The following is a 24,912-nucleotide window of genomic DNA, read 5'->3' as shown; positions in this document are numbered from 1 at the left end:
TGGCAACCCGTGTCATAATAAAGAGAAGTTTATTATTATGTTTGGTCACCTTAAGATCATCACATACAATCACACCCAAGTCCCACTCTTCTATCGTGCATATAAGTTCTTCACCCCCAAAACTACCATTCCCTTGGATTTTTGCAGCTCAAATGCACGACATTGCATTTCTTAGCATTAAATTTTAGCTGCCAAATTTCAGACCATTCTTCAAGCTTCGCCAAGTCTTTCTTCGAGTTATTCACATCAACCTGAGTGTCTACTATATTGCAGATTTTGGTATCATCCGCAAAGAGGCATAAAACATGGGAAACAGCCTTTATAAATAAAATGCTTATCCACAACACCCCTTCTAGAGTCCTTAAATCTTCTGCACAACATCTCTTATTCGTCCCTTCCCTTAAGATGGTCAATGCTCGACGCACAACTATGTTTCCAGTTACAGTCCGCTTATTTTGGAATTCTTTACCTTATCATATCAGAGAGGAAGTAAACATGGAAAAATTCAAGGGAGCTTTGAAATGCTTCTTATTTAAAAAAGCTTTAGAGCATTCATCTCAGTCCCTCAGGGAAATGGTTTCCTTATAGAAAAGCTATCCAGAAAGGAAATCCCCCTTCCTTTTGTTTTTTTCTCATTCCCTCCTTTGCTTGACTTTATTGTAGTTCAACCCCTTACCCTTTCGTCTCTTGTTTGTCAGTCCTCGATTTTTTTTGTACATTGTTTTAAATTTTGTTTTTACCATTTTATATTGTACATCACTTAGTAAAAATGATAAGCGATTAATCAAATATATATTAAATCTGAAATCTTATCCAACAGCCCTTCAGCAATATTGTTTATAAAAATGTTAAAAAGAAAATGCCCAAGAACAGAACCTTGAGGCACACCGCTAGTAACATCCTCAGAGCAATCTCCATTGATCACTACCCTCTGTTGCCTTTCTCTCAACCAGTTCTAGACCCAGCCTGTCACTTTGGGACCCATCCCTAAGGCATTCAGTTTTTTTATTAGACATCTGTGTGGAACACTGTCAAAGGCTTTGCTAAAATCTAAATACACCACATCTAGCGCACTCCCTCCATCCAATTCTTTGGTCACCCAATCAAAGAAATTGATCAGATTTGTCTGACAAGACCTACCTCTAGTGAATCTATGTTGCCTCCGGTCCTTTAATCCACAGGATTCCAGAAACTTCACCATTCTCTGTTTTAAAAGTATTTCCATTAATTTGCTTACCACAGAAGTCAGATTTACCGGCCTGTAATTCCCTACTTCTTCTTCACTTCCACTTTTGTGAAGAGGGACCATATCCGCCCTTCTCCAGTCCTCCAGTACCATTCTCGACTCTAGAGACTCATTGAAAAGGTCAGTCAGCGGAGCCACCAGAACTTCCCTAAGTTCCTTCAACACCCTCAAATGTACATCATCCGGCCCCTTCACTTTGTCTACCTTTATTTTAGCTAGCTCCTCACGAACAAAACCCTCTGAAAATCGATCAGGGTCTACCCACTCCTCCATCCCTTTCATGTTTGTCTTCTGTAGTCCCGCTCCTAGTGCTTTAGCCATGAACACAGAACAGAAATATTTGTTAAGTAATCCAGCCTTTTCTTTATCAGCTTCTACATATTTGAGTTTCACAATGCCACTTTTGCACTTTTTCCTATCACTAATATATCTAAAAAATATCTTGTTTCCCCGTTTTATCGTGTCAGCTATTTTTTCTTCCATTTGCATCTTTGCTTTCCTGACTACATGACCAGTCTCTCTTAACTTTTCCAGATATTTTAGCCTGTTTTCCTCTTTCTGCGATCCGTTGTAGTTTATGAAAGCTAACCTCTTATTCCTTACATTCTCAGCTACTACTTTTAAGAATCAAAGCGGCCTTCTTTTTCTCTTACTTTTACTTATTTGCCTCACAAAAAGATTTGTCGCTCTTACAATTACACCGTTCAGTTTTGCCCACTGCATTTCCACTCCTTCCAGATATTCCCATCCAGACAATTCCTTGAAGTAATCCTCCATCTGAACAATGCTAGTTTTTATTAAGTCTAGAACCTTTACTTTTGAATGAGCCCTCTCTATAGCCATCTTAATATTAAACCGCACCTTTCAGTGGTCACTGGATGCCAGACGATCACCCACTATAACATCAGAAACACATTCCTTGTTTGTAAGCACTAAGTACAGTATGACCCCTTCCCACGTGGGTTCGATTACCAACTACTGGAACAGTTCTCCTTGTAAAGGATCCAGGATCTCCCTACTTCTAGAAGACCCTGCAATAAGGATACCCCAATCAATATCTGGCATGTTAAAATCACCTATTAGTAAAACTTTCCCTTTTTTAGATATATTCTGAATGTCTACTATTAAATCTCTGTCTACTTCTTCCATCTTTGAAGGAGGTCTGTATATCACACCAGTGTAAACATATTCACCATTGTCTCTTTCCAAATTGGTCCACAGTGCATCTTCCTTGCCCTGCAGATCCTGAAATTGTGTGGCTTTAATATGATCTTTAACATATAACGCTACTCCCCTTCCTTTTCTTCCTACCCTGTCTTTCCTGAACAGATTATAGCCCGGAATAACTACAACCCAGTCTTAGTTCTCCGTGAACCATGTCTCTGTGATCGTCACTATATCCAACTTATCTTCTTCCATCACAGCTTCTAGATCCAGAATCTTGTTTCCCATACTTCAAGCATTAGTATATACTGCTTTCCAGACATTGCCCCTTTTCCCATCCGTGTAGAGGTATTCAGTGATTTACTTATCTGAGGGCTTATACTCACCTGGGGGCTTGATCACCATGCCCCATCAATTCTAGTTTGAAGCCCTCTTTCAGTATATTATCCTGCAGCTGAAAACACGTCTTCCCTTCTTTGATAGATGCACACCATCCCTGCTCAACAGCCCTTGGAAAATCATCCCATTGTCCAGGTAGCCAAAACGCTCTCAATGACACCATCCACGTAGCCACGCATTCATCTCCAGAATGCAAGCTTCTCTGCCCTGGCCTTTACCCTTGATAAGAAGGATGGACAAGAATACCACCTGTGCACCTGACTGCTTCACCTTCTTTCCCAAAGCCACAAAGACCTTTTGATGCATTTGCAGGGGTACCTAATAGTATCGTTAGTGCCAACGTGAATCAGCATCAGATAATAGTCATCAGGCTTGTTGAGTCTCAGCAAGCTCTCCGTAACATCTTGGATTTTGGCACCAGGCAGACACCATACCTCTCGTGACATCATGTCTGGTCTGCAGATGGATGCTTCTGTACCCCTCAGAAGGGAATCACCAATTACTAAACTAAACTAAACCTTAAGTTTGTATACCGCATCATCTTCATAAAGATACAGCTCGGCATGGTTTACAGGTAATTCAATAAATGAGGGAAGGACAGAATAAGAAATTAGAGGTTATGAAGAGGATAGCTAGCTTTACATTTTAAATAGATGTCTTTACGTTTTGGAGAAAAGCCAGGTTTTCAGATGCTTTCTGAATAATTGGAATGAGCCTAGGTTCCGCAGCAGAGCAGGGAGGTTATTCCAAAGCTCAGTGAATTTGAAGAAAAGGGATTTCCCTAATTTACCTGCATACATGACGTCTTTTAACGAGGGGAAAGATTACCATTTACACCTAGTAGTCATGGATCCAGTAATTTTGGGGATTTCAAGCTTTGTTCCTTCCTCTCTTTGAGATGCTCTCATCTCCTCCACTTTCAGGAAAGCATACTGGTTCTTCAGTTCAAGGGCTGGAGGAATAACAGTACCAATCTTGCAGAATGACACGACCCAGATGGATCGCGATCCACCAAAAGACTTGGCTTTACCTTGGGCCAGGGAGGAAAGGCATACAGGAGGTTTTCCTGAGGCCATGGCTGCACCAGAGCATCAAAACCCTCACTTTCAAGCTCCAAAGCATCAAAACCCTCACTTTCAAGTTCAGACCTTCAACTGAAGAATCAAGTTGCTTGCATGTGCTTTGCCGTGGCCATGAGGTAGAAGCGGGACTGACCCCAGCCTTGCATAAGGGCTCAGAACACCACCAAGGTTGGCGCCCATTTGCCCTGATTCAAGGGCTGTCTGCTGCAGAAGTTGACCTGATCAATGTCGACTCCCGCCATATGCACCACTGAGAGTACCTGGAGGTGGCTTTCTGCCCACAGAAAGAGAAGGCGGGCCTCCTGAGCCAGAGAATTGCTCCTGGCACCTCCCTGTCAATTGACATAGGCTACTGCCATTGCTTTGTCGGAGAAGACTCTGACCGCTTGGCCCTCCAGAGTCTTCTGTTAGTGCACTAGAGCCAGCTGAAGGGCTCTGAGCTCCAAACGGTTGAGCTACCATTTCTACTGAGAAGGTGTTCAATACCCCTGAATGGGATGCCAAGAGAAGCAAGCTCCCCAGCCCCAAAGGCTGTCATCTGTCAGTACCACAACCCAGGAGGTGATCTGCAGTGGTACGTCCTTGCATAGTGATTGTGGGAGAAGCCTCCAATAAAGCTGGACCAACCCTCCAGAGTCCAGGGAAGACTAGCCTGTAATGCATCCTAGTGCAGATCCCAGTGAGAGAGTAAGACAAGCTGGAAAGGATGTGCGCTCTAGCCCAAGGAACCACATCCAAAGTGGTAGACACAGATCCCAGGACCTGGAGATAGTCCCACGCCAAAGGAGCTGGAGAAGGGAAGAAATCCGAGAATTCAGAATCAGTCCACTTGTCTCTGGAAGACAGATGCAGCCCACAGCTGTGTTCGAGAGAACACCCAGGTATTCCAAGACTGCTTGGGTGAGAGACTGCCTTGTCTGTAATGCACAATCCAACTAAGGTCCTCTAGCACCTGGATCACCTGATCTACCATGCGTCAATCCTCGAACAAGACAGGGTGTACTTGCAGACCCATATTACTTAAGTAAGCCGCTATGATTACCATCACCTTGGTGAAGGTACAAGGAGTTGTTGCTAGTCCAAAGGGCAGAACCAAAAACTGGCAATGTTTGTGCAAGACGTGAAACCGCAAGTATCTGTGGTGGGCTGGAAAGATCAGAATGTGCAAGTATGCCCCCATGAATGCAGAGAGGCAAGGGACTCTCCCGGGGCCACCACTGCTATGACAAATGGCACGGTTTCCATGTGAGAGCACAGAATCATGAGAGCCTCATGTATGTGCTGCAGCTCCAGGATAGGCCTCCAGCCATTGGAGCCATTCAGTGGCACAATAAAGCATATGGAGTATATGCCGGAGCCTGAAAAACCAGGCGGCACCTGATCTTAGAACCTGAATATCCAGCAAGCACTGTACAGTGGCCTGCAGTTGGAGCGTCCGGGTGCCCTGCAAGAGATTCCACAAGTCAATTGGTCAGAAGCCAGGTGAATTTCAATTACAGCCCAACTAAATACAGTCCAGAACCCACAGGTCAGACGTAATGCAAATCCAAGCCGGTAGGAACGCCAACAGCTTACTCCCTATCTGTAGAGGGGGGGGATCCTGGTGCAATGCACCTTCTTGGCAGGGGGCGCAGAATGGGAGCCAGATAGTTGGGCACATCTGTAGCCAGAGTACCACTGCTGGGAGCTCTGGCCTGAGACATGGCATTGGAATACGAGTGGGAATGCCTGGAGCCACAAAAATTAGAGCGACAAGAACTCCTTGAGGATCTGGGTCTGCTATTAGGCAAGGTCTTAGGGCAACTGAACACCACATAATCCATGAGGGTCGACCTTAGAATTTAAACTATTATTTTCTGTAATGATGTCTTTCGTAGGTCTGATTGAAACTTGTATACTTTTACTCCTCCCAATCTAAGAATGTTTTATCAAAAAGGATATTTTATACTTCTTTGTCTTATCAAGTTACACATACCTGGAATTCAATTCCTTTAGGGATACAACAGATTAAAACATATCTTTCATTTCAGAAAATTCTAATCTTGGTTGATTTTGTAATCTTCATTAGCTACTTTTTATGATTTGTTTTATATATTCTCTGTTGAATGTTTGGATGATATTCATATAATCCGTATTGAAGTTTATAGTATAGGCGGAATATAAGATTGTTTTGTTATTTGTATTTTTACTGACCTGTCGAATATCCTGATTAGCAGCCAAGATGATTTCATTCATAGCTGGAGGTGGAATCTTTAAACCTTCTTTATAGGCAATGGACATCATGGCACCCTAAAGTAAGCAATATCCAAAAAACAAAACAAAACTACCTTCAGCGATGATAAAACAAATGTGTAGACAGGACTAAGATGAGAAAAAGTTAACCATAAAATCTGCCATACTGAGCTATCTAGCCTAGGATCCTGCTTCTAATAGAAATAATAATAATAACTTTATTCTTGTATACTGCCCACCCACAAAAGATCCGGGTGGTTCACAAAGAAGAACTGGACAATTAGTGAAATATACATATTAGACATAGGGCTCCTTTTACAAAGGTGCGCTAGCATTTTTAACTCACGCATCGCCTGCTCAAAAGGAGGCGGTAGCGGCTAGCGCACGGGGCAATTTAGTGCCCATAGTAAAGTTAAAGTTAAGAACAATTATGTAATAAATTTATCAAACAAATATGTTTTAAAAATCTTTCTAAAGGCAGTATACGAAAACATTTGAAAGATCAAAGGAGTCAACCAAGAATTCAGCTTTCCTAATTGAAAAGCAAATGTCTTATTTAAAAAGCTCTTGAATCGACAGGACTTAAGAGGGGTACATAAACATAAAATCATTACAGGTATTTTTTAATGATCTATAACAGGTAAATTGAGAAGCTAAGTAACCTGGAGCCAGACCAAAAAGAGCTTTAAAACAAAGACAACTAAACTTAAAAAGAATACGTGCTTCAAAAGGCAACCAATGCTGTTGCTAATAAAAAGGACTGATATGATAATACTTCTTCAGACCAAAAATTAAACGCACTGCTGCATTTTTTATTAAACGAATACATTTTTAACTTTTCTTGTAAGATGCCAAATAGATAATATTACAGTAGTCCAGAATTGATAAAATTAAAGATTGTACTAAAAGTCTAAAAGAAACGAAGTCAAAATATCCTTTAATAGTTCATAATTTCCAAAGGGTCCAAAAACATTTCTTTATCATGAGGTCCGTATGCTCTTCAAATGCTAATCGACGGTCTAGTACAGTGGTTCCCAAACCTGTCCTGGGAGACCCCCAGCCAGTCAGGTTTTCAAGATATCCCTAATGAATATGCATGAGAGAGATTTGCATATAATGGAAGTGACAGGTATGCAAATCTCTCTCATGCATATTCATTAGGGATATCTTGAAAACCTGACTGGCTAGGGGTCCCCCAGGACAGGTTTGGGAACCACTGGTCTAGTATAACCCACAAAATCCTAATAGAGGGGACAATGTCAAAAATTTGGTTATTAATTAAAATTTGTTTGTCTGAAATAATGTCATTTGGAGTAGCAAGAAAAAGCTTTGTTTTTTCAGCATTAAGTTTAAGCTTAAATCTACACATCCAACATTTTATCTCAGTCAAAATGGCTGTAATCTGAGCTTTTATGTCCACTGTAAATGATGTCATAGGTAACAATATGGTAATGTCGTCTGCATAAATAAAAAACCTAAGTTTCAGTTCTTGTAATAAGTTGGCCAGGGAGATCAAATAGATGTTAAAGAGTATGGACGATAGTGGAGATTCCTGAGGGACACCAGAAGAGTTACTCCCACATTAGAGAATGACACGGTGACAAAATTCATCACGTTCGGGAAGAATCAGAGTATGAATGGCCACAACCACTGACCTGCAAGCTTTGCTTTGAAGAATGCTGGTGTAGAAGGACCGAGATTGAAATAGACACTAGAAAATGACATGGGATTATTTCCTGCAGTTATCCGTGGGGACGGGAACCGTGATGAATTTGTCACCATGTCATTCTCTACTCCACATAGTTGAATATAGTCCCTTAACATATACCATATAAGATCTAAGTTGTAAAAAACCTTTAAACCATTTCTGCACATTTCCAGTAATTCCTATAGATTCCAAATAGGCCAATAGTAATTCATGATCAACCAGATCAAATGCACTACTCAGGTCCAACTGTAGTATCAAAACACTTGAACCTAAACTAAGGGCTCCTTTTACGAAGCAGCGGTAGCAGCTTTAACGTGTGTGACTTTTAATCATGCGCTAACCCCTGCGCTAGCCGAAAAACTACCGACTGCTCAAGAGGAGGCGGTAGCGGCTAGCGTGGCCGGCGGTTTAGCACGTGGTATTACGTGCATTAAACTACTAACGCGTCTTCGTAAAAGGAGCCCTAAATTGTTTGTATAAATCATTCAATATAGCGACAAGGACTGTTTCTGTACTATGGCCAGCAAGAAAGCCAGATTGATGGTCATGGAGGATATCAAATTTATCCAAATAATTGACCTGGTCAGCATTTACCAAACCCTCCATCAGTTTTACAAATAAAGGAATACTGGATACAGGCTTGTAGTAAGTTTTACAGGCAATAGGTTCCTTTGAAATTTTTACAATGGGTGTAACAACAATATGACCAAGTTCTTCTGGGAATATACCCTTTTCAAATTAAAAAGTAATCCATCTGAATAATTCAACTTTAAATGTAAAGGATGCATTCCTTAACAAATCTGGGGGACATCTATCCAATCTACAATTGGATTTAGCATATTTCCTAAACAATTTACAAAAGAGGAACCAATCTGGAGTTTTGAATCGTGACCAGTTCATATCCGTTCTCAACCCCTCTACTAATTGCAACGTCTCACCAACACCAAATTAACTATCGGGTTGAAATTAGATCTCAACTGAATGATTTTGTTTTTTAAAAAGTCTGCAAGACAATCAGCTGTTGGTATGCAGTCCTTATTTCCCAGTAGAGCAAGGCCATATCATGATAACTCCAATTATAAAAAACACAAAAGAACCATCCAACGCCCCGTCCAATTACAGACCCATCGCTAGCATCCCACCAATCACCAAAATAGCAGAAGGGGTGGTAAATGCAGAACTCGCTACATATCTAGAAAAATTCAATATCTTACACGATAACCAATCGGGCTTTCGCTCAGACCACTAAACTAAACTAAACTAAACCTTAAGTTTATATACCGCATCATCTCCACAGCACTGAAACCATTATAGCCTCTCTACTCTATCACCTGCACGGTCTCTTTAGCCAGGGCTCTAGTGCCCTGATCTTGCAACTCGACCTGAGCAGCACATTCAACCTAGTCGACCACACTATTCTCCTAGACTGCCTTGCTTACATCGGCATCTCAGGTCAGGTTCTCAACTGGTTCCACGGGTTCCTAAGAAATAGATCATACAGGGTGTTTAAGAACGACACTTTCTCCTATAGCTGGGACAACTCCTGTGGGGTTCCACAGGGCTCCCCCCTGTCTCCCACCCTGTTTAATTATCTCATCTCCTTGGGAAACCTCCTGCAAAACCTCAAGCTCAAATTCTTCATCTACGCAGACGACATTACAATAGTCACCCCACTAACCAGCTTCACACCAGAGTTGCTTAACTCGCTATCAAGCTTACTTAATCAGATAGAACTCTGTTATCCTATAGATTAAAATTAAACTCTGATAAAACTAAATTCTTCCTAGCTACTCCCAACGACAAAATCAAAGACAACACAATACAAGTGAATGGATCGGATTTCCCCCTAGAACAAACCTTAAAAGTACTGGGAGTCACCTTAGACAAACATCTATCCCTTGAGAAACACACGGACCTTACAGTCAGGAAAAGCATCTCGGTGCTCTGGAAACTCCGCACCATAAAAAAATACTTCGATGACACCTCATTTTGCTTGATAGTACAATCCTCCATTCTCAGCATCCTGGACTATTGCAACTCATTTACTTAGGATCCACGAAGAAAACCATCAGGAGACTAAAATTGATTCAGAACACAGCCTTATATTTGGCTTGAACAAATGGGAACACGTCACCCCCTTCTACCATAAATTGCATTGGTTACCATTCGAATCCAGAGTCATATTCAAGTTCGCTTGCTTCTGCTACAAAACATTATTTGGTATATCCCCAAGTTACCTCAATCCTCACTTCAATTTAAATTACAGCAATAAGAACTCCCGCAGGATTCATCTGTTTGCCTTCCCCTCCCTAAAATTATGTCATTTCAAAAGGTTCCTTGACAAAACCTTCTCCTTCCAGGCAGCCAAACTTAACCCTTGGCTAGCCCAAATTATGCTCGATGCCCCCACCTACCTCGACTTCAGAAAACAACTCAAAACACTCTTATTTCACGGATAGAACCCTTAACACACCTTCTTCTACTTCTCCCACTCCTCCCACCAATGATCTGGAATCTCCACCTACTCCTTCTTATTTTACATTCCTAACTTGTTAACTTCAAGGACTTGCACCTTTTTGTACATTCCTAACTTGATAACTTCAAGGACTTGCTTCCTGTTAACTTCAAAGACCTCACTGTTTGTAACTTTCGATTAACTGATGTGAACCGCCTAGAACTCCCTGGGTATGGCGGTATACAAAAATAAAGTTATTATTATTATTATTCGAGTTTTGATGCTGCAGGTGGTACATCCAACGTAGTGAAGGTGACATGGACATTGAATTAAATACACCACTTGCTTGGAATTGCAGTCAGTCGCGGGGCAGAGAAGTTTTTGCTGAATATCAATCCTAAAGTGCATATCCCTGACCCTGTGATCACACATCCTACACTGTCCATATGAGTGATGTTGCCCTAAAGTCCTGATGTAAGGAATTCTAAAAAACTGTGAATGTACCAAATGCTGTCTTAGATTGCGTTGTTTGGAAAAGGCAAATCTAGGTAATTCCTGGAACTCTGGATGATATTTCATAATGTCCCAATGCTGTTTTATAATGTGTTTGATTTGAAACGCATGATTAGAATATGGAAGAACACACACCATGGTTGACTCATCTGGTTTAGAAGAAGAGTGCAATACTAAAGACCTGTTGGCATATAGCGCTCTTTTGTATGCTTTATGAATCACTGTAGTAGGGTAGCCCTTTTCCTGAAACCTGGTCTTCATATCGTTGGCTTGATTTATATATTCATGAACAGTGGAACACAGCCTGCGTAGACGCAAAAACTGTCCTGTCGGAATGTTGTTTCTAAGGTGCTTTGGGTGAAAACTGCTATACTGCAAAAGATTTAGGGGTCAGTTCTATTTATTACACCGCAACACACTAAGCAGAAAATTTCAATGCTCAGTAAAGTCTCAGTTAACTGGGTCTCTGTTAACTGAGACTCTCACACAACCGGAAAAAAACATCGCCGTGGAAAAAAGATGTCCCCCGAAACACCAGCAGTGTCCTGAGCCGCAAATCCTCCCTTCCTCCCTCAAGCCTCCAAGCCCCGAAGCGGCTACAAATCTCCCTCCCACCCCATGGCAGTGGTCCTGAGCCAGAAAGACCTCCACCCCAATCACTCAAGCCCCAAAGTGGCAGAAGCAGGCAGCGGTCCTGAGCTACAAACTCCCTCCCTCCCTCCCTCTCTCTCTTCCTTACCCAAAGCGCAGTGGGATCAGCAGGAGGTACAGGCTGCTCATGGCCAGCCCTGGCAGGGCTTTTCCTCTGATGAGTCACTTCCGACACATTAGAGAAAAGGCCCTGCCAGGGCTGGTCGTGAGCAGCCTGTTTTGAGGTTGCCTCCTGCTGACCACTGATCATTTCAAGTAAGGAAGAGAGAGAGAGAGGGAGGGGGTTTACGGCTCAGGGCCGCCACCTGCTTCTGCCACTTCAGGGCTTGAGGGAGGGCCTTGCGGCTCAGGAGCTGGTTCTCCGGGGCAGGAGGAAGGAATTGAGAGAGTGTTAGACAAGGTTTCTAACACTTTCTCAATTAACCAGAAAAACAGTTATCTGGTATCCACCAATTCCTCAGGACGCTGGATAACTGAGATTCTATTGTATTTGTCCATAATACCTAGATCTTTTTTGGAGTGATGCCTAGACCTAGTATCATGTAGTTATGATTTGGGTTATTTTTCCCAATGTGCATCACCTTACATCTACATTAAATTTCATCTGATATTTGGATGCCCAGTCTTGTAAAGTCCTCCTGCTATTTCTCACAGTCTACATGCAGCTTAATAGCTTTGAATAATTTTGGGTCATCTGCAAATTTGATCACCTCACTTATCATTCTCATTTCCAGATCATTTATAAATAAGTTGAAAAATAGCAGTCCCTGTGGCACTCTCCAGTATTTACCCTCCACCACTGAGAGAATTGTCTATTTAACCCTACCTTCTGTTTTCTAATCTTTTAATCAGTTTCCAGTCCACAGTAGAACATTGCCTCCTAACCCAAGTTACTGTGAAAACAAGACATATGGAAAAAAACAGTTTCTTCATCTGACCTTAATTTGCTCCACTCGTGGTCTATAAAATCGAAGATCATAGCAGTAGTTTGCCAGAGATCGAATCTTTTGGTGGTTCCGGTCATTACACATACAGATAATGGGAATCTTTGAATGCTTGATCAGACCAATTAACTCCTGAAATGCACATAAATTTACATGCAAAAAAAATTAGTCAAGAACTGTTTCCATGAAGTCTATTTATAACTGAAAGACATTCTCTATTTTATCCTGGCAATTTACCTCTACACTTTAGAGCAGTGGTGTCCAACCTTTTGGCTTCTCTGGGCCGCACTAGCTGAAAAAATGTTTCTGGGGCCGCACAAACGCTGCAGCAAGACAGAGGAGGGAGCCGGCAATTCGGTAAACACCCGGGGGCAGCAGAGGAAAACACTGCATCGCCCTCGACCGGGGCCGCACAAAATACTTCACGGGGCCGCATGCGGCCCTCAGGCTGCAGGTTGGACACCCCTGCTTTAGAGCTTTGAGCTGTAGCTACAGTGTCATGAGCTTCCTTTCATAAACAAAGAGGGGGGGAAATCACTGATAAGTTTACTCCCACCTAGTCCAACCATTACAGTGAGTCAAAGATCATATCTCCCTCCAGTAACTGGCATGCATGAAGGGCTGATATAGAAAGCTATCGCAAGTCTAAGCATGCAGGTTGTATAGAGTGAGCAATGCAGAGAGGGATTGAGCACAGATGTTAACCCATGCAGAATATAAGGCCACATAATGCATTAAAATGAATGTTAACGGGGCCATTGAGTCTTCCATGGCAATAGAGATATATAGGGCCTTCTGATTTGCAGTTACTATAAGAATATTTTTGCCAGGTCCAGGGCAGCATCCAAGTGTTTGCAGGGAGGATTTCATGCTGGTTTGATATATAACTGCTGGTTTTGTTTCCTTTTTGCAATCTAAAGGAAGCCCCTGCAAGGTTATAAGGCAGATAGGTTAAAGTGAAAGCACACATCAGCAAAAATTGCTTTCATATACATTTTTGTGAGGTTCATATTTAAGCATTGAAGAACAAGTGCCAATGTGTGCTGCTGGCATTTCCATTTTCTTTTGGAAATGTGCAGAAGAACTAGCACGTACTGGGCACTCTCTACCCCCTCCCCCCTCCCATTAGCTGCAAGTTTTCCACACATAATATTAGAACTCATATTTAACTTTTTGCATGCCATGGCAGAAGTCAGGTACTAACTAGAATATGAGGCTTTACCGCAAAATTTTCTGCATCAGTCTCTGATTTATGGTTAAGATGCCCTCTCCTTTTAATCACCCATCCATCCCCAGTCTGGGCCAGTCCAGGGAAAAACCAGTCCCATAAACAAAACCTGGATCTGAGCCTAAAAGATCTTAATTGTTGCTTGATTACTAAATTTTAAAGCCCATTCTGCATTTGATTTCTTAAGGCATAATTGGTACAAAGTATTCAACTACAAGCAAAAGGCATTCGTTTTAAGGCAACAGAAATACATATACTCTTCTTCACTTTTTTAAGCCTTGCATATTTTTATGCTTAAATTTCATGAATATATGCCATTATGAAAAATAAAATATTTTGAATGAGAAAAATATTTTTTGTTGCTCTCTTTCCTTTTATTTCAAATCTAAAGGCCACTTTGCATTTTCCACAAGGTGGTGCATTTCAAATGAGTCCATTCCTATTGTCCTCTGCACACCCTATCCACGTGAACTAAATAATTCAGACTTCCAAAAGCAGGGAAAAAGCTGCAAATAATTTATGGCATTAAAACTCAATGTAATTAAAATCTGAAATCCTTCTATTCAATGTGAAGTCTTTCGTGCATTCTGAGAGGGCTGCTACATGCACACGTTTGCCTGAAATGATGAAAACCAGCCAGTACAATTAAAAAGAGATTAGGTCTTACCTTGCTAATATTTTCTAGTACTTAGGTGTGACATTCTGGATGGACGGGTAGTGCAGAAATAATCCACTCCAGCTTTTGAATCCCTCCTTCACTAGAGGACTTTACTGCCCCCCTTCAGTTCTTACCAAATCAGGCGATAGTCCCATATAGAAACACATGTGAACTACAACTTTGTTCTGCTCTGAAATGATAACAAACATGTTAAACATTGCCTTTAAATAATAAAAACAGAGAAGCAATCATGCTAAACAGAAACATTTATGAAGCTCATGTAAGACCCCAATGTGTTAAAGCAATAGATTATTACTTACACCCTTAAGGTCTGACTGACATCCAAATTTTAGTTTGGAATCGAACGTTCTGACTAGAGACAGTAGGTATGCGCAGGAGATAATTGACAGGGAGGGGTTCCAGAATGACACACCTATCTACTAGAAAAGATGATAGTAAGATAACACCTAATCTCTTTTGCTAGTACAATAGGTGTGTCATTCTGAACTGTTTCCCTGCGAAAGTGCGACACTTTCAAAGCTGCAGTGATGTGTAAAAGATCCAGAAAGGTTCTCCAATCACTGAGTCTCTCTTGGGCACGATGAAGTATATGGAGTATCTGCTCGAGTCCGAATCCTCAGGCAGCACAAACTCTAAGGCCTGAATATCTAACTGCCTCTGAACTTTAGCAGCGGCCTTGCTTGCTTTCTCTAGTCGCCCTGCAGGGGAGTCCCCAAACCAGTCTGTTAGGGGCTAGGCGAATTCAAGCTTGTAACCACTCTGAATGATCTCCAGCACCCAATAGTTTCATGAGGTCTGTGCCCAGGCTGCCGCATACTCCGAGAGCTACTCAGGACCTGGCATCATTGGGCTTTCTTGGAGGTTGGAGCAGAACTGGATAACTGGATAACTGGAAGCTTGGCTCCACCTGGGACTCTAGAACCGGTCTGGCTCTCTGGAATGATCTCTGAGAGGAGGTTCCACCTGAGTACTGTCAAAAGCATCTGAAGCCATGAAAATTAGACCACCCAGGGCCTCTAGAGCAGGGATCAGGGACCTATGGCTCACGAGCTAGATGTGGCTCTTTTGATGGCTGCATCTGGCTCGCTGCCAACGTGACACTCTGACTTCCGGGGGAGGAGCCAAGGAGAGCAGCCGCACACACTACAAGCTCCTCTGCTGCAGCGGAGAAAAATCTTCTCCAAGACGTGCACTGCTGCAGAGGACACCCAAGCAGACCTACCCAGACTATCGCTTCCCGTCACCACACACTGCAGCGTGTGAGTATTGCTGTACTGACAATGTTTGGCTTTACGTATGCATGTGAGCAGTCTTTCTCACATCTAAAGAACATCAAGACCAACCTACGATCACATTTAATGGATGGAATCTCAACGCTTCCATGAAACTTAACCTCACCACGTATCAACCAGACTACAAAGCCATCAGCAAAATCATGCAGCACCAGAAGTCGCATTAATGGTAAGAACTACTTTATTCATCATTGGTTAGCAACATAACAGCGTTATTAAAAAGAATTCAGAGACTTATTGTACTTTAAAAGTGTTGGTCTTACATAAAATGCACACATTTACTTGTATTTAGTTTTAAACATATTGTATGGCTCTCACGGAATTACATTTTAAAATATGTCGTGTTTATGGCTCTCTCAGCCAAAAAAGGTTCCTGACCCCTGCTCTAGAGGCTCGCGATCTACAGTCAGGTAGAGATTTCGGCCGATGATTTGCCACACTGGTCATGAGATCATCCAGTCCCTTTCCGAACAACATTTGTCCCTTGAGAGGAAGTCTGCTGAGGATAGCCTTGGAAGAGTAATCTCCAGCCCACTGCTTGATCCAGAGAATTCTACAGGCTGAGATCAAATAAGCCAAAACCTTGCTCATGACTCTGATGATTTAGAGAGCATCAGTTAGGTAGTCTACTCCTGCCAATAGGAGCTGGGACAAAGGCTTGCTGTCAGTCAGCTCGAGCCCCCACAACCTGGTTTTGATAGGCACATGTAACAAAGGAAGCTGCTGCAGTTGCCTTGATTCCCAAGGCTAGAGCTTTGAATTGTCTTTTAAGAACCACATCCTATGATACCAGTATCCTATGATACTGTGATATTTGGTATGGATATGAGAGCAAAAAGTCAGATTTCTGCGAACAATAAATTGCTACTTATAATGACAGGGGTTGCCATTCAACAAATCACATATAATTGGAAAGACTGGAGGAGATTAAATTATAACTTTTGGTGGAATTCTTTATGCCATATCTATAAAATGGAAAGATTTACTGCGTTTCAAAAGGGATATTTTAAGAAATTTCAGGATGTATGGAAACCATTAACAATATATTGTCAGGATTAAGTAAAATTATTTCCCTTATGTTTATTAGTTTATGAGGTAGGGAGGGGGGTATTTTATTATTATATATATCATACAATAATGGAGTATATGGGTGGGGGGAATGGGCGAGGGATAGGGATAAGAATATATGTAATATACCAATGATTGTTTATAAGTGATGTATTTATTGTTACTGTGAATGAAAATATTAACACTTAATGTAATTTGTGAAAATGAATAAAGAATTATAAAAAAAAAGAACCACATCCACTCTGCGATCCTGCATATCCTTTAATACCATGCTTCCCTCACTTGGTAGGGACATGCATTTGGTTACCTGCGCTACTAAGGAATCTACCTTGGGCTCAGCGAACATTTCCTGACACTCCTGTACCTTCGGACACAACCAAGCCATTGTCTTGGCTACTTTAAGGGACCCTTCAGGAGCATTCCAATGCTCCGTGACTATTTCAAGATGCAAGGGAAATGAGGAAGACTGGGCCCTCACTCTGCGCATTGAAGAGCAATGAGCAGAGGGGACCTGCTGGGAGTCCAAGTTTAACTCCCACAAAGAGTCTACAATAAGCTCAACCAGAACTGAGAGTCTGAACAGCCAGTGGACCTAGGGGTCATCTCCTTGATCAAGGGCCACCACTGTATCTTACACACTCGCACCAGCCTGCGATCCTACGTCTTCTGACAGGAAAGGTGTGCTCTGTGACAGTAAAGGCATACAAATAGACTCCTCAGCATCTGAGTCTCCTTTAAAAAGGCCCACAAGATCCTGTCCAGGCTCCGACACTGAAATAGATGTGCCCTGGGAGCCCAAGCTTCCTCACGCACCTCCTGGTGCGCTACCAGATTTCCCCTGGGGATCTTGTCTATCCAGATAAGCTCTCCTCATCAGACTAGCAAATTCTGGAGAAAATGCTGCATTAGGCAGTGCGGAGTCTCCTTTAGATGACTCCGGCTTGCGTCTCTTGGGCTCAGCGGCCTCCATGCTCCTGCACTTAGAATGACCATCATTCTGGTGCTCTTGAAGGGATTTACAACCAACCAATAGCCATAGCTACGCCCCCTCCCCCCCATGACTATTCTTCAGCCCTAGGGAGCAAAGGGGAGGCTAAACCAACCACTCTTACCCGTTCATGTGCTGTGTGGCATGTGGTGCAAGAGCATTCTTCAGGCGCCTATCCATTGTAAACCTGGCATGAATTGAAGGTAAATGAGCCAGTAGTCTCCATCCCAGACAGTTCTGAGGCAAAATGAGGTGATTTGAAGGTTCTGGAGAACTTTGGAAAAAAAAAAAAAAATCAGGAAATGCAAGATGGTCAAAGTGGCAGCGTTTTGGCACCTGAAAATGAATCCAAAACAGTGATATTAGGATTTTAGAGATGGGGAAACCTACGGGAAGGGGCAGTAACCTTAAAAAAAAAAAAAAAAGATTTTAAAGACTCCCCCACACCCAATTTTCTTCATAGGCTGTAACAGCCTTACTGTGACCTGTGCTGGAAATGTGCTGCAGCCTGCTTCAGCTCCAAAGCCAGCTGGATCTAGAAAAAGAAATCACTGCCTCAAACTGACTGCTCCTCCAATGTTGAATCTTCGGGCTGCCAGTTGGACCGGTGTCTGACTGCTCCTCGAACCCCTGCAAACCCATGAACATGAAAAGGGGGAAGCAAAATACAGCCAGCACCCTGCAGAACTCTGATGAGCCCCCTATGATGTCTGATAGCCTGTGCTTAAGACTCTGCAACTCAGTAGGAAATGCAAAAAATGGAATGGACCCCAGGCTCCAAAAAAGTTTCTGCAGACTGGCCAACAGGGATTGGCCTATCAGCTGCAGACCTCAGTCTGCTTCTTCACCACTCAGGCAGAGCTGAACCCTTGACAAGGGGAGCTCTGAGCACTGAAAGCCATTGAAAATTCATGTAAAGTACAGAAAAACCCCCCAAAATAAAGAAATAAAACAGAGCATATCAGAAAGACTCCTTCTGGCTCGCGTTCAGAAGGGAAAACTGAAGGAGGCAGTGGAACCCTCTGGTAAAGGAGGAGGGATTCAAAAGCTGGAGTGGAATCCTTCTGTATGGCTTACGAGCATAGGGATATTATCCGTCCTTCCAGAATGACACACTTATTGCACTAGAACATATCTTTCGATTTTGGTGAGATCAGATGTTGTCTATGAATGAAAGGAAATATGCAACCTGTTTTCAGAAAAAAATCATTATTTACACACTCTGAAAGCTAAAATATGCTTGACCATGACTCCTTCCTCCCAGTGGTTTGAACACTGCTTCCACAGAATCCCCAACTGACCCAGTGACTAGAAGACCTAATTAGGGGACCTTCCTGGTGGCACTGAAAGATACTGCCACTAAGTTACCATGCTGATCATATTTGTACTTTATAACCTATATTTCCCACATTCCTAGGATGGAGATTTACCTGTATCCCTCCCCTGTCCTCATTGCCTGCCATTCCATCAACTTCATCCATAATCAGGACATGTTTCATGCTCACTGACTGGGATGCTCCTGTTAAATAAACAGAGTTAAACAATCACAAAAGTGCAGTCTTGTTAGCTGTAGCTTAATGTACTGTATTCTTCAATGAGTTTATAAATCACTTTGCAGGAGATAATGTAGAAGTCTACACTATGATTTGTAGACAAGATGACATTTGTGCTAGATAAATTATGTGTAAAGATGGCATTGTGTTAAACTTCTTGTATCTACACTGGAAGACTGTTGAACTCTGAGAAATGACAGTGTACTATAGCTGTGCAGTGGTGTATACTCTAGATCAGCGGTCCCCAACCTTTTTTGCACCAGGGACCGGTTTCATGCAAGATAATTTTTCCACGGACCAGATGGGGGTGGGGTGAGATTCAAGCACATAATCAATAAAGTGCATAATATATAATCTTCACCATACTAAAGGTAACCACAAAATTAAACTACATAAAACACATTCTTTTTCCCCTCCAAGGGTGCATCTCTCCCACCACCTGCACTGTCACATCCAACATTTCTCCCTCTCTCATCAACCGGACCATGTGCAGCATCTTTCATCCCTGCCTACCAGCCCCATACCCAATATTTCTCCTTGTATCACCTCTCTCCAACACCATGCCACATCTCTCCCTCCATTGCCTCCACCATCATGTCCAACAATTCTCCTCCCTCCCACCACACTGCCCACAGCTAACTTGAAGTCTTCCCTCTAAGCAACTTTTTTTCCCTCTCAAAGTTTGATCCTAGTATTCTTCCCACCTTCTCCACCTCCTTGAGGCCCCTCTTGCATACCTTTCCATCCATCCCACTGTTTCATCTCAACCACCATATCCAACATTTCTCCCTCTCATCTCTCTCTTCTTCATGCATCTGTACCTCACTCCTCTCCCACCATGCATCTGTACCTCTCCTCTCCCATGTCCAATAGGGGGTTACAATAAAAACATGCATAATCAAAGTATACTCAGACATACTATAAGACTAAAAATCATCCTGTCCAATAATTCTCTCTCCCTCCCTATACCCAACAATTCCCCTCTTTCTGCATTTCCCCATGTGCACCATCTCTTTTTCCCTCTCACTCAGAAACCCCATGTCCAACAATTCTCCCTTTCTATCACCTCCACCTCAGCATCTCTTTCCCTCACTCCCTCCATTCTTCCATCCTATGTCCCAAGTTCATACTTCCCTCCCTCCCTCCATTCTGTGTCCCAAGTTCATACCCCCTCCTTCCTTCTTTCCATCCTTTGTCTGACGTTCGTGCTCCCTCCCTTCTTTCTGTGTCCCATGAGCCTCCTCGTCCATCCCTTCCTCCAATCCATGTCCCAAATTTGTGCTACCCTCCCTCCCACGAGTGTTTACCTGTTCTGGCTGGTTCCCTCTTCTCAGCCACACTTCTCTTGACAAAGCTGTAACCACAGTTTCTATAGAGGGAAGGCTTCCGGGTCAGCTGCAGGCAGCATGTAGGAGCCACTGCTCACAGATTTGTGATGAGAAGTATGGCTGGGAGGAGGGAGCCGGCCAGAACTTAGAGACTGGTCCACAGCCTGGTGGTTCGGGACCCTTGCTCTGGATAACTCACGTCAGCAGAATGTCTTGGGTTTCAGGCACTTTCTGCATACTTGAAGCGTAAGCAGTTACTATACAGTTTCAAAGCAGCTGCTGCGTTAACATCTGGCACAAGTGAACATGTGTCTAAACATTCTTTTCTGGAAGAGTGCTCAGAATTTCACTCCTGGGATCCAAATCTGCTCCACTTTTATTCATCCCCTGCAGGAAATGAGTATGAAAACAATGCAGGTGTAACTCCCATATCCCACATACCAGAATAAAAGTCTTTGATGCTGGTGTTGCTGAGGGATTCTGCTACAATCTCTTTCATACTGTTCTTACTCCGAGTGTCACTAGCATTGAGCTCCACATAGCTATAGCCCAGTTCCTAATCAAAACAAATAATAATATAAACCTAAAATGTAAACCATTTCCTACACTATACAAACTAAGCAGCATACTGGAAGATTAGGTTTTTACCTTCGATAATCTTCTTTCTGTTAGTCCCTATAGTGTTTAATCCCTTCCCGCAATCCGGGAGCTGCAGAAATCCAAACATTTCTTTTCTAAGCATGTGCTCCTCCTACGAGAGAGAGAGTCCCTAAAGTTCAGTTCCAAAGCCAAGCAACCATACCAGAACCAATCCATGCCAAATGAGGGGGGCACAGGAGAACCTCCCAGACAACAAGGTATGTTAGATAGATTGTGAGCCCACCGGGACAGATAGGGAAACTCCTTGAGTACCTGATTGTAAAAACCGCAGAAAGAAAGCAGGTGATTCAGAACAACTGAGCTTACGCAGAGAGGGTGAGTCATATGGAATCCTACAGGGACTAACAGAAAGAAGATTATCGAAGGTAAAAATCTAATCTTTCATTCTGTTACGTCCCTTCCGGATTCCATTCTCTAGGTGACATACCAAAGCAATGACAGTATCTAGGGAGGGACAAAAGAGCCTGCCCACAACACTGAGGTCCCAAAAGCGGCATCAGAGCGAGCTGCCACATCCACTCAAAAATCTAGGTAAAGGTATGAAGAGAGGATCAAGTAGAGGATGAATTGCTCGAGACTCTGCCCATAAGACAGCAACGTGTCTAGCCGAGTAGGTTGTGAGAGAAACCAGCGGCTGCTTACCACAGGTGATATAAGTTGCTGAAATAGTTATACAAATCCAACAGGCGATCAAGGACTTAGAAGCTGGCCTACCTCACCGAGACAGATTAGGCAGGACAAAGAGAAGATCAGATAGACGAAAGTTATTAGTCTTCTCCAAATAGTGAAGCAAGACTCTCCTGATGTCCTAGTAGCTTAAGATCTGATCATTTTGCTCTGATCCCATGGAGTGAAATGCAGGCAAATGAACCTCCTGGTTGACATGGAAATCGGAAACCACCTTCAATAGAAAAGAAGATACCGTATGGGAATCACCCCTGCTTCCATGAGCCATAGAAAGGGTTCACTGCACGAAATAGCCTGAAGCTTCAAAATACACTGTGCCGAGAGAAAGGTGACCAGAAAGTCAGCCTCGATCGTCAGATCCAGAAGAGAAGCAACCTTCAATTATTCGAGTGGGGCTTCCACAAGTCCCCACAGAATGAGGTTAAAATTCCACATAGGGAAAGAAAGACACAAGGGAGGTTGCAAGCGAAGCGCACCTCTCAAAAACCTAGTCAGAACGGAATGAGAAGTAAGCAAACTGGAATCCCTATATACTCAGAAGCACGAAAAGCCTGCTACCTGAATCTAAAGGGAGGCCACAGCTAAACCCTTGTCCAAGCCTGCCGTTAAGAAAAGAATGGGATCCTGCTGAGGCTCTATCAGGTCCATGGCACACCACTGTTGGAAAGTTTTCCAGGCTTTGGCATAAGAAGCCAAAGTAGAGGGTTTCTTAGACTTCAAAAGCGTCAAAGCGACCACATCAGAATAAACATGCTCCTTCAAGGATGTGCGCTCAAAAGCCATGCCAGAAGACCAAAATGCCATGGGTTCTCCATGGGCACTAGACCCTGACTAAGAATATCATGATGAAGAGGGAACTTGAGCTTCCAGTCCTGCTGAAGATCTACGAGATCTGCATACCATGGAAGGCAAGACCAATCCGGAGCCACTAGGATCACTAGGCCAGGATGCAATGCTATCCGGCAGATGACCCAATCAACCAGAGGCCACAGAGGGAACACATAAAGGAGTTTGAGAGCTGGCCAGGGCCAAATCACCAAGGCATCCAGACCTAAACTTCTGCACTATGTGCTTCAACTGAAGAAGCGTCTGACCTTTGAGGTCCTGGCTGAAGCCATCAAGTCCATCTGTGGTTGGCCCCAGCGCTGCACAATAAGATGGAATGATCTTTACAAAAGGGATCATTCTCCCAGATCTAGGACTTGTCAACTAAAGAAGTCTGGCTGTACGGTGACGACTCCGGCCATATATGCTGCAGAGAAAAACAGAAGATGAACTCCGCCCAGTGAAACAGAATGTGAACTTCCTGGCCCAAGAAAGTACTTCTAGTGGCCCCTTGATGATTCACATATGTCACCGCTGTGGTGTTGTCAGAGAACAGTTGCAACTCTGTCCCTGCCAGTGGGCAGGAGAGCGAGAAACATCAGCCGAATAGCCCGAAGCTCCAGGTGAGCGATCGATCAACACTTCGGACATGGATTCCACTGCCCCTGAATGGAGCGGTCCCCGCAGTGAGCACCCTAGATCAACAGGTTAGCATCCATCAGGAGTGTGAACCATTCTGTGATCCACAGAGGTTTGCCCTGGCAGAGAGCCACCCCCTGAAGCCACCAACACAGACTGCTGCAAGCTAGTTCCGTCCAGGGGAGCGGTACCTGAAGGTGATGATACTGCGGAGACCTCCGAAAGAGAGGAGGACTCCTGTAGAGGTGCATGTATGCTCTGGCCCAGGTACCATCTCCAGGGAGGCTGTCATGGACCCCACCTCTCTGCTTCCCTCATTCTCCATCTCTGTGGACAACACTCTCATCCTTCCTGTTTTGTCTGCTTGGAATCTCAGAGTCATCTTTGACTCCTCTCTCTCCTTCGCCCAAATACAACATATCGCTAAAACCTGCCGCTTCTTCCACTATATTACCAAAATCCAACCCTTCCTCTCTGAGCACAATAGCAAAACACTTATCCACGCCTTCATCACCTCACACTTAGATTACTGCAACTCGCTACTCTCAGGCCTTCTCGCTCCCCCCTCCAAACCGTCCAGAATTCGGCAGCACGACTCATATTCCAGGACAGCCTCTTTTCTCTCTTAAAGTCACTTCATTGGTCTCCCATCCATTTCCAACTTACCTACAAATGCAATCACTCAGCTGTCCCTCACTATCTCTCTTCACTTATCTCCCCCTATGATCTCCCCCATGAGCTTAGTTGGTAAGTCCCTTCTTTCTGTGCCCTTATCTTTGGCTGCCAACTCCAGACTTCGTCCCTTCTGCACCGTATGCTTGGAACAAGCTACCTGAATCTATCAGTAGGCTCTATCTCTGGCAGTTTTCAAGGCCCAGTTAAAAGCAAACCTATTTCAGAGTGCTTTTGACTCCTAACTCCTTTCACATTGGGTTCTGCATCCCCAATCCTAAAAGTCATGTCTGTCTGTCCAAGTTAGATTGTAAGCTCTTCCGAGCAGAGACCATCTATAAATGTAAAAATGTACAGCGCTGAATACGCCTTTCAGCGCTATATAAGTGATAAATAGTAGTAGTAGTAAATAATGCCAGGATGAGAGAACTGGAAGATCCAGGAGAGCTCAGATTTGCTTCTGAAGTTTGTCTGTGTAGCTTGGGAAGAAACACACGGCCCTGCAGGGTATCAAAGAGAAGGCCTAGATACTGCAAGGTCTGTGACGGCGTCAACTGGCTCTTTTTGGAGTTGACAATCCAACCCAACATTGTAGCTGAGACACCACTTTCTCCACCACTCACTCGCACTCCTGCAGACAGAGCCTGAGCCTGGATCAACTCGTTGTCCAAGCAAGAATGGACCTGGACACCCTGCATGTGGAGAAAGGCCTCTACAACTACCATCACCTTGGCAAAAATGAGGGGTTGCTCTTGTGGGCCTAAAAGGGTAGAGCTGCAAACTGTTTCAAAACATGGAAACACAGAAACCTGTGATGCTCTGGGTAGATTGGAGTATAGAGGCAAGCCTCCGTGAGATCCAAGGATGCTATAAACACCTTGGGAGAGACAGCAGCTAAG

At 43.4% G+C, this 24,912-nt stretch overlaps 1 protein-coding gene across 7 annotated transcripts in view; it reads right to left on the bottom strand.

The window, feature by feature from the left end:
* The window catches only part of RFC1 (replication factor C subunit 1), a 363,193-nt gene that overhangs the window by 66,342 nt on the left and 271,939 nt on the right, over positions 1-24,912 (bottom strand). For all 7 annotated transcript variants that reach the window (XM_033947362.1, XM_033947360.1, XM_033947358.1 and 4 more), the window contains 4 exons: positions 20,972-21,086; positions 19,080-19,168; positions 12,389-12,526; positions 6,085-6,180 (listed from right to left, as the gene is read on the bottom strand). In XM_033947362.1, the coding sequence (XP_033803253.1) occupies positions 6,085-6,180; positions 12,389-12,526; positions 19,080-19,168; positions 20,972-21,086 (438 nt within the window). The remainder of the gene's footprint in view (positions 1-6,084; positions 6,181-12,388; positions 12,527-19,079; positions 19,169-20,971; positions 21,087-24,912) is intronic.

Source organism: Geotrypetes seraphini, chromosome 1, assembly GCF_902459505.1.
Source record: "Geotrypetes seraphini chromosome 1, aGeoSer1.1, whole genome shotgun sequence".
In the NCBI taxonomy this organism is placed as follows: domain Eukaryota; kingdom Metazoa; phylum Chordata; class Amphibia; order Gymnophiona; family Dermophiidae; genus Geotrypetes; species Geotrypetes seraphini.
This window is presented reverse-complemented; position numbering and strand designations above follow the sequence as displayed.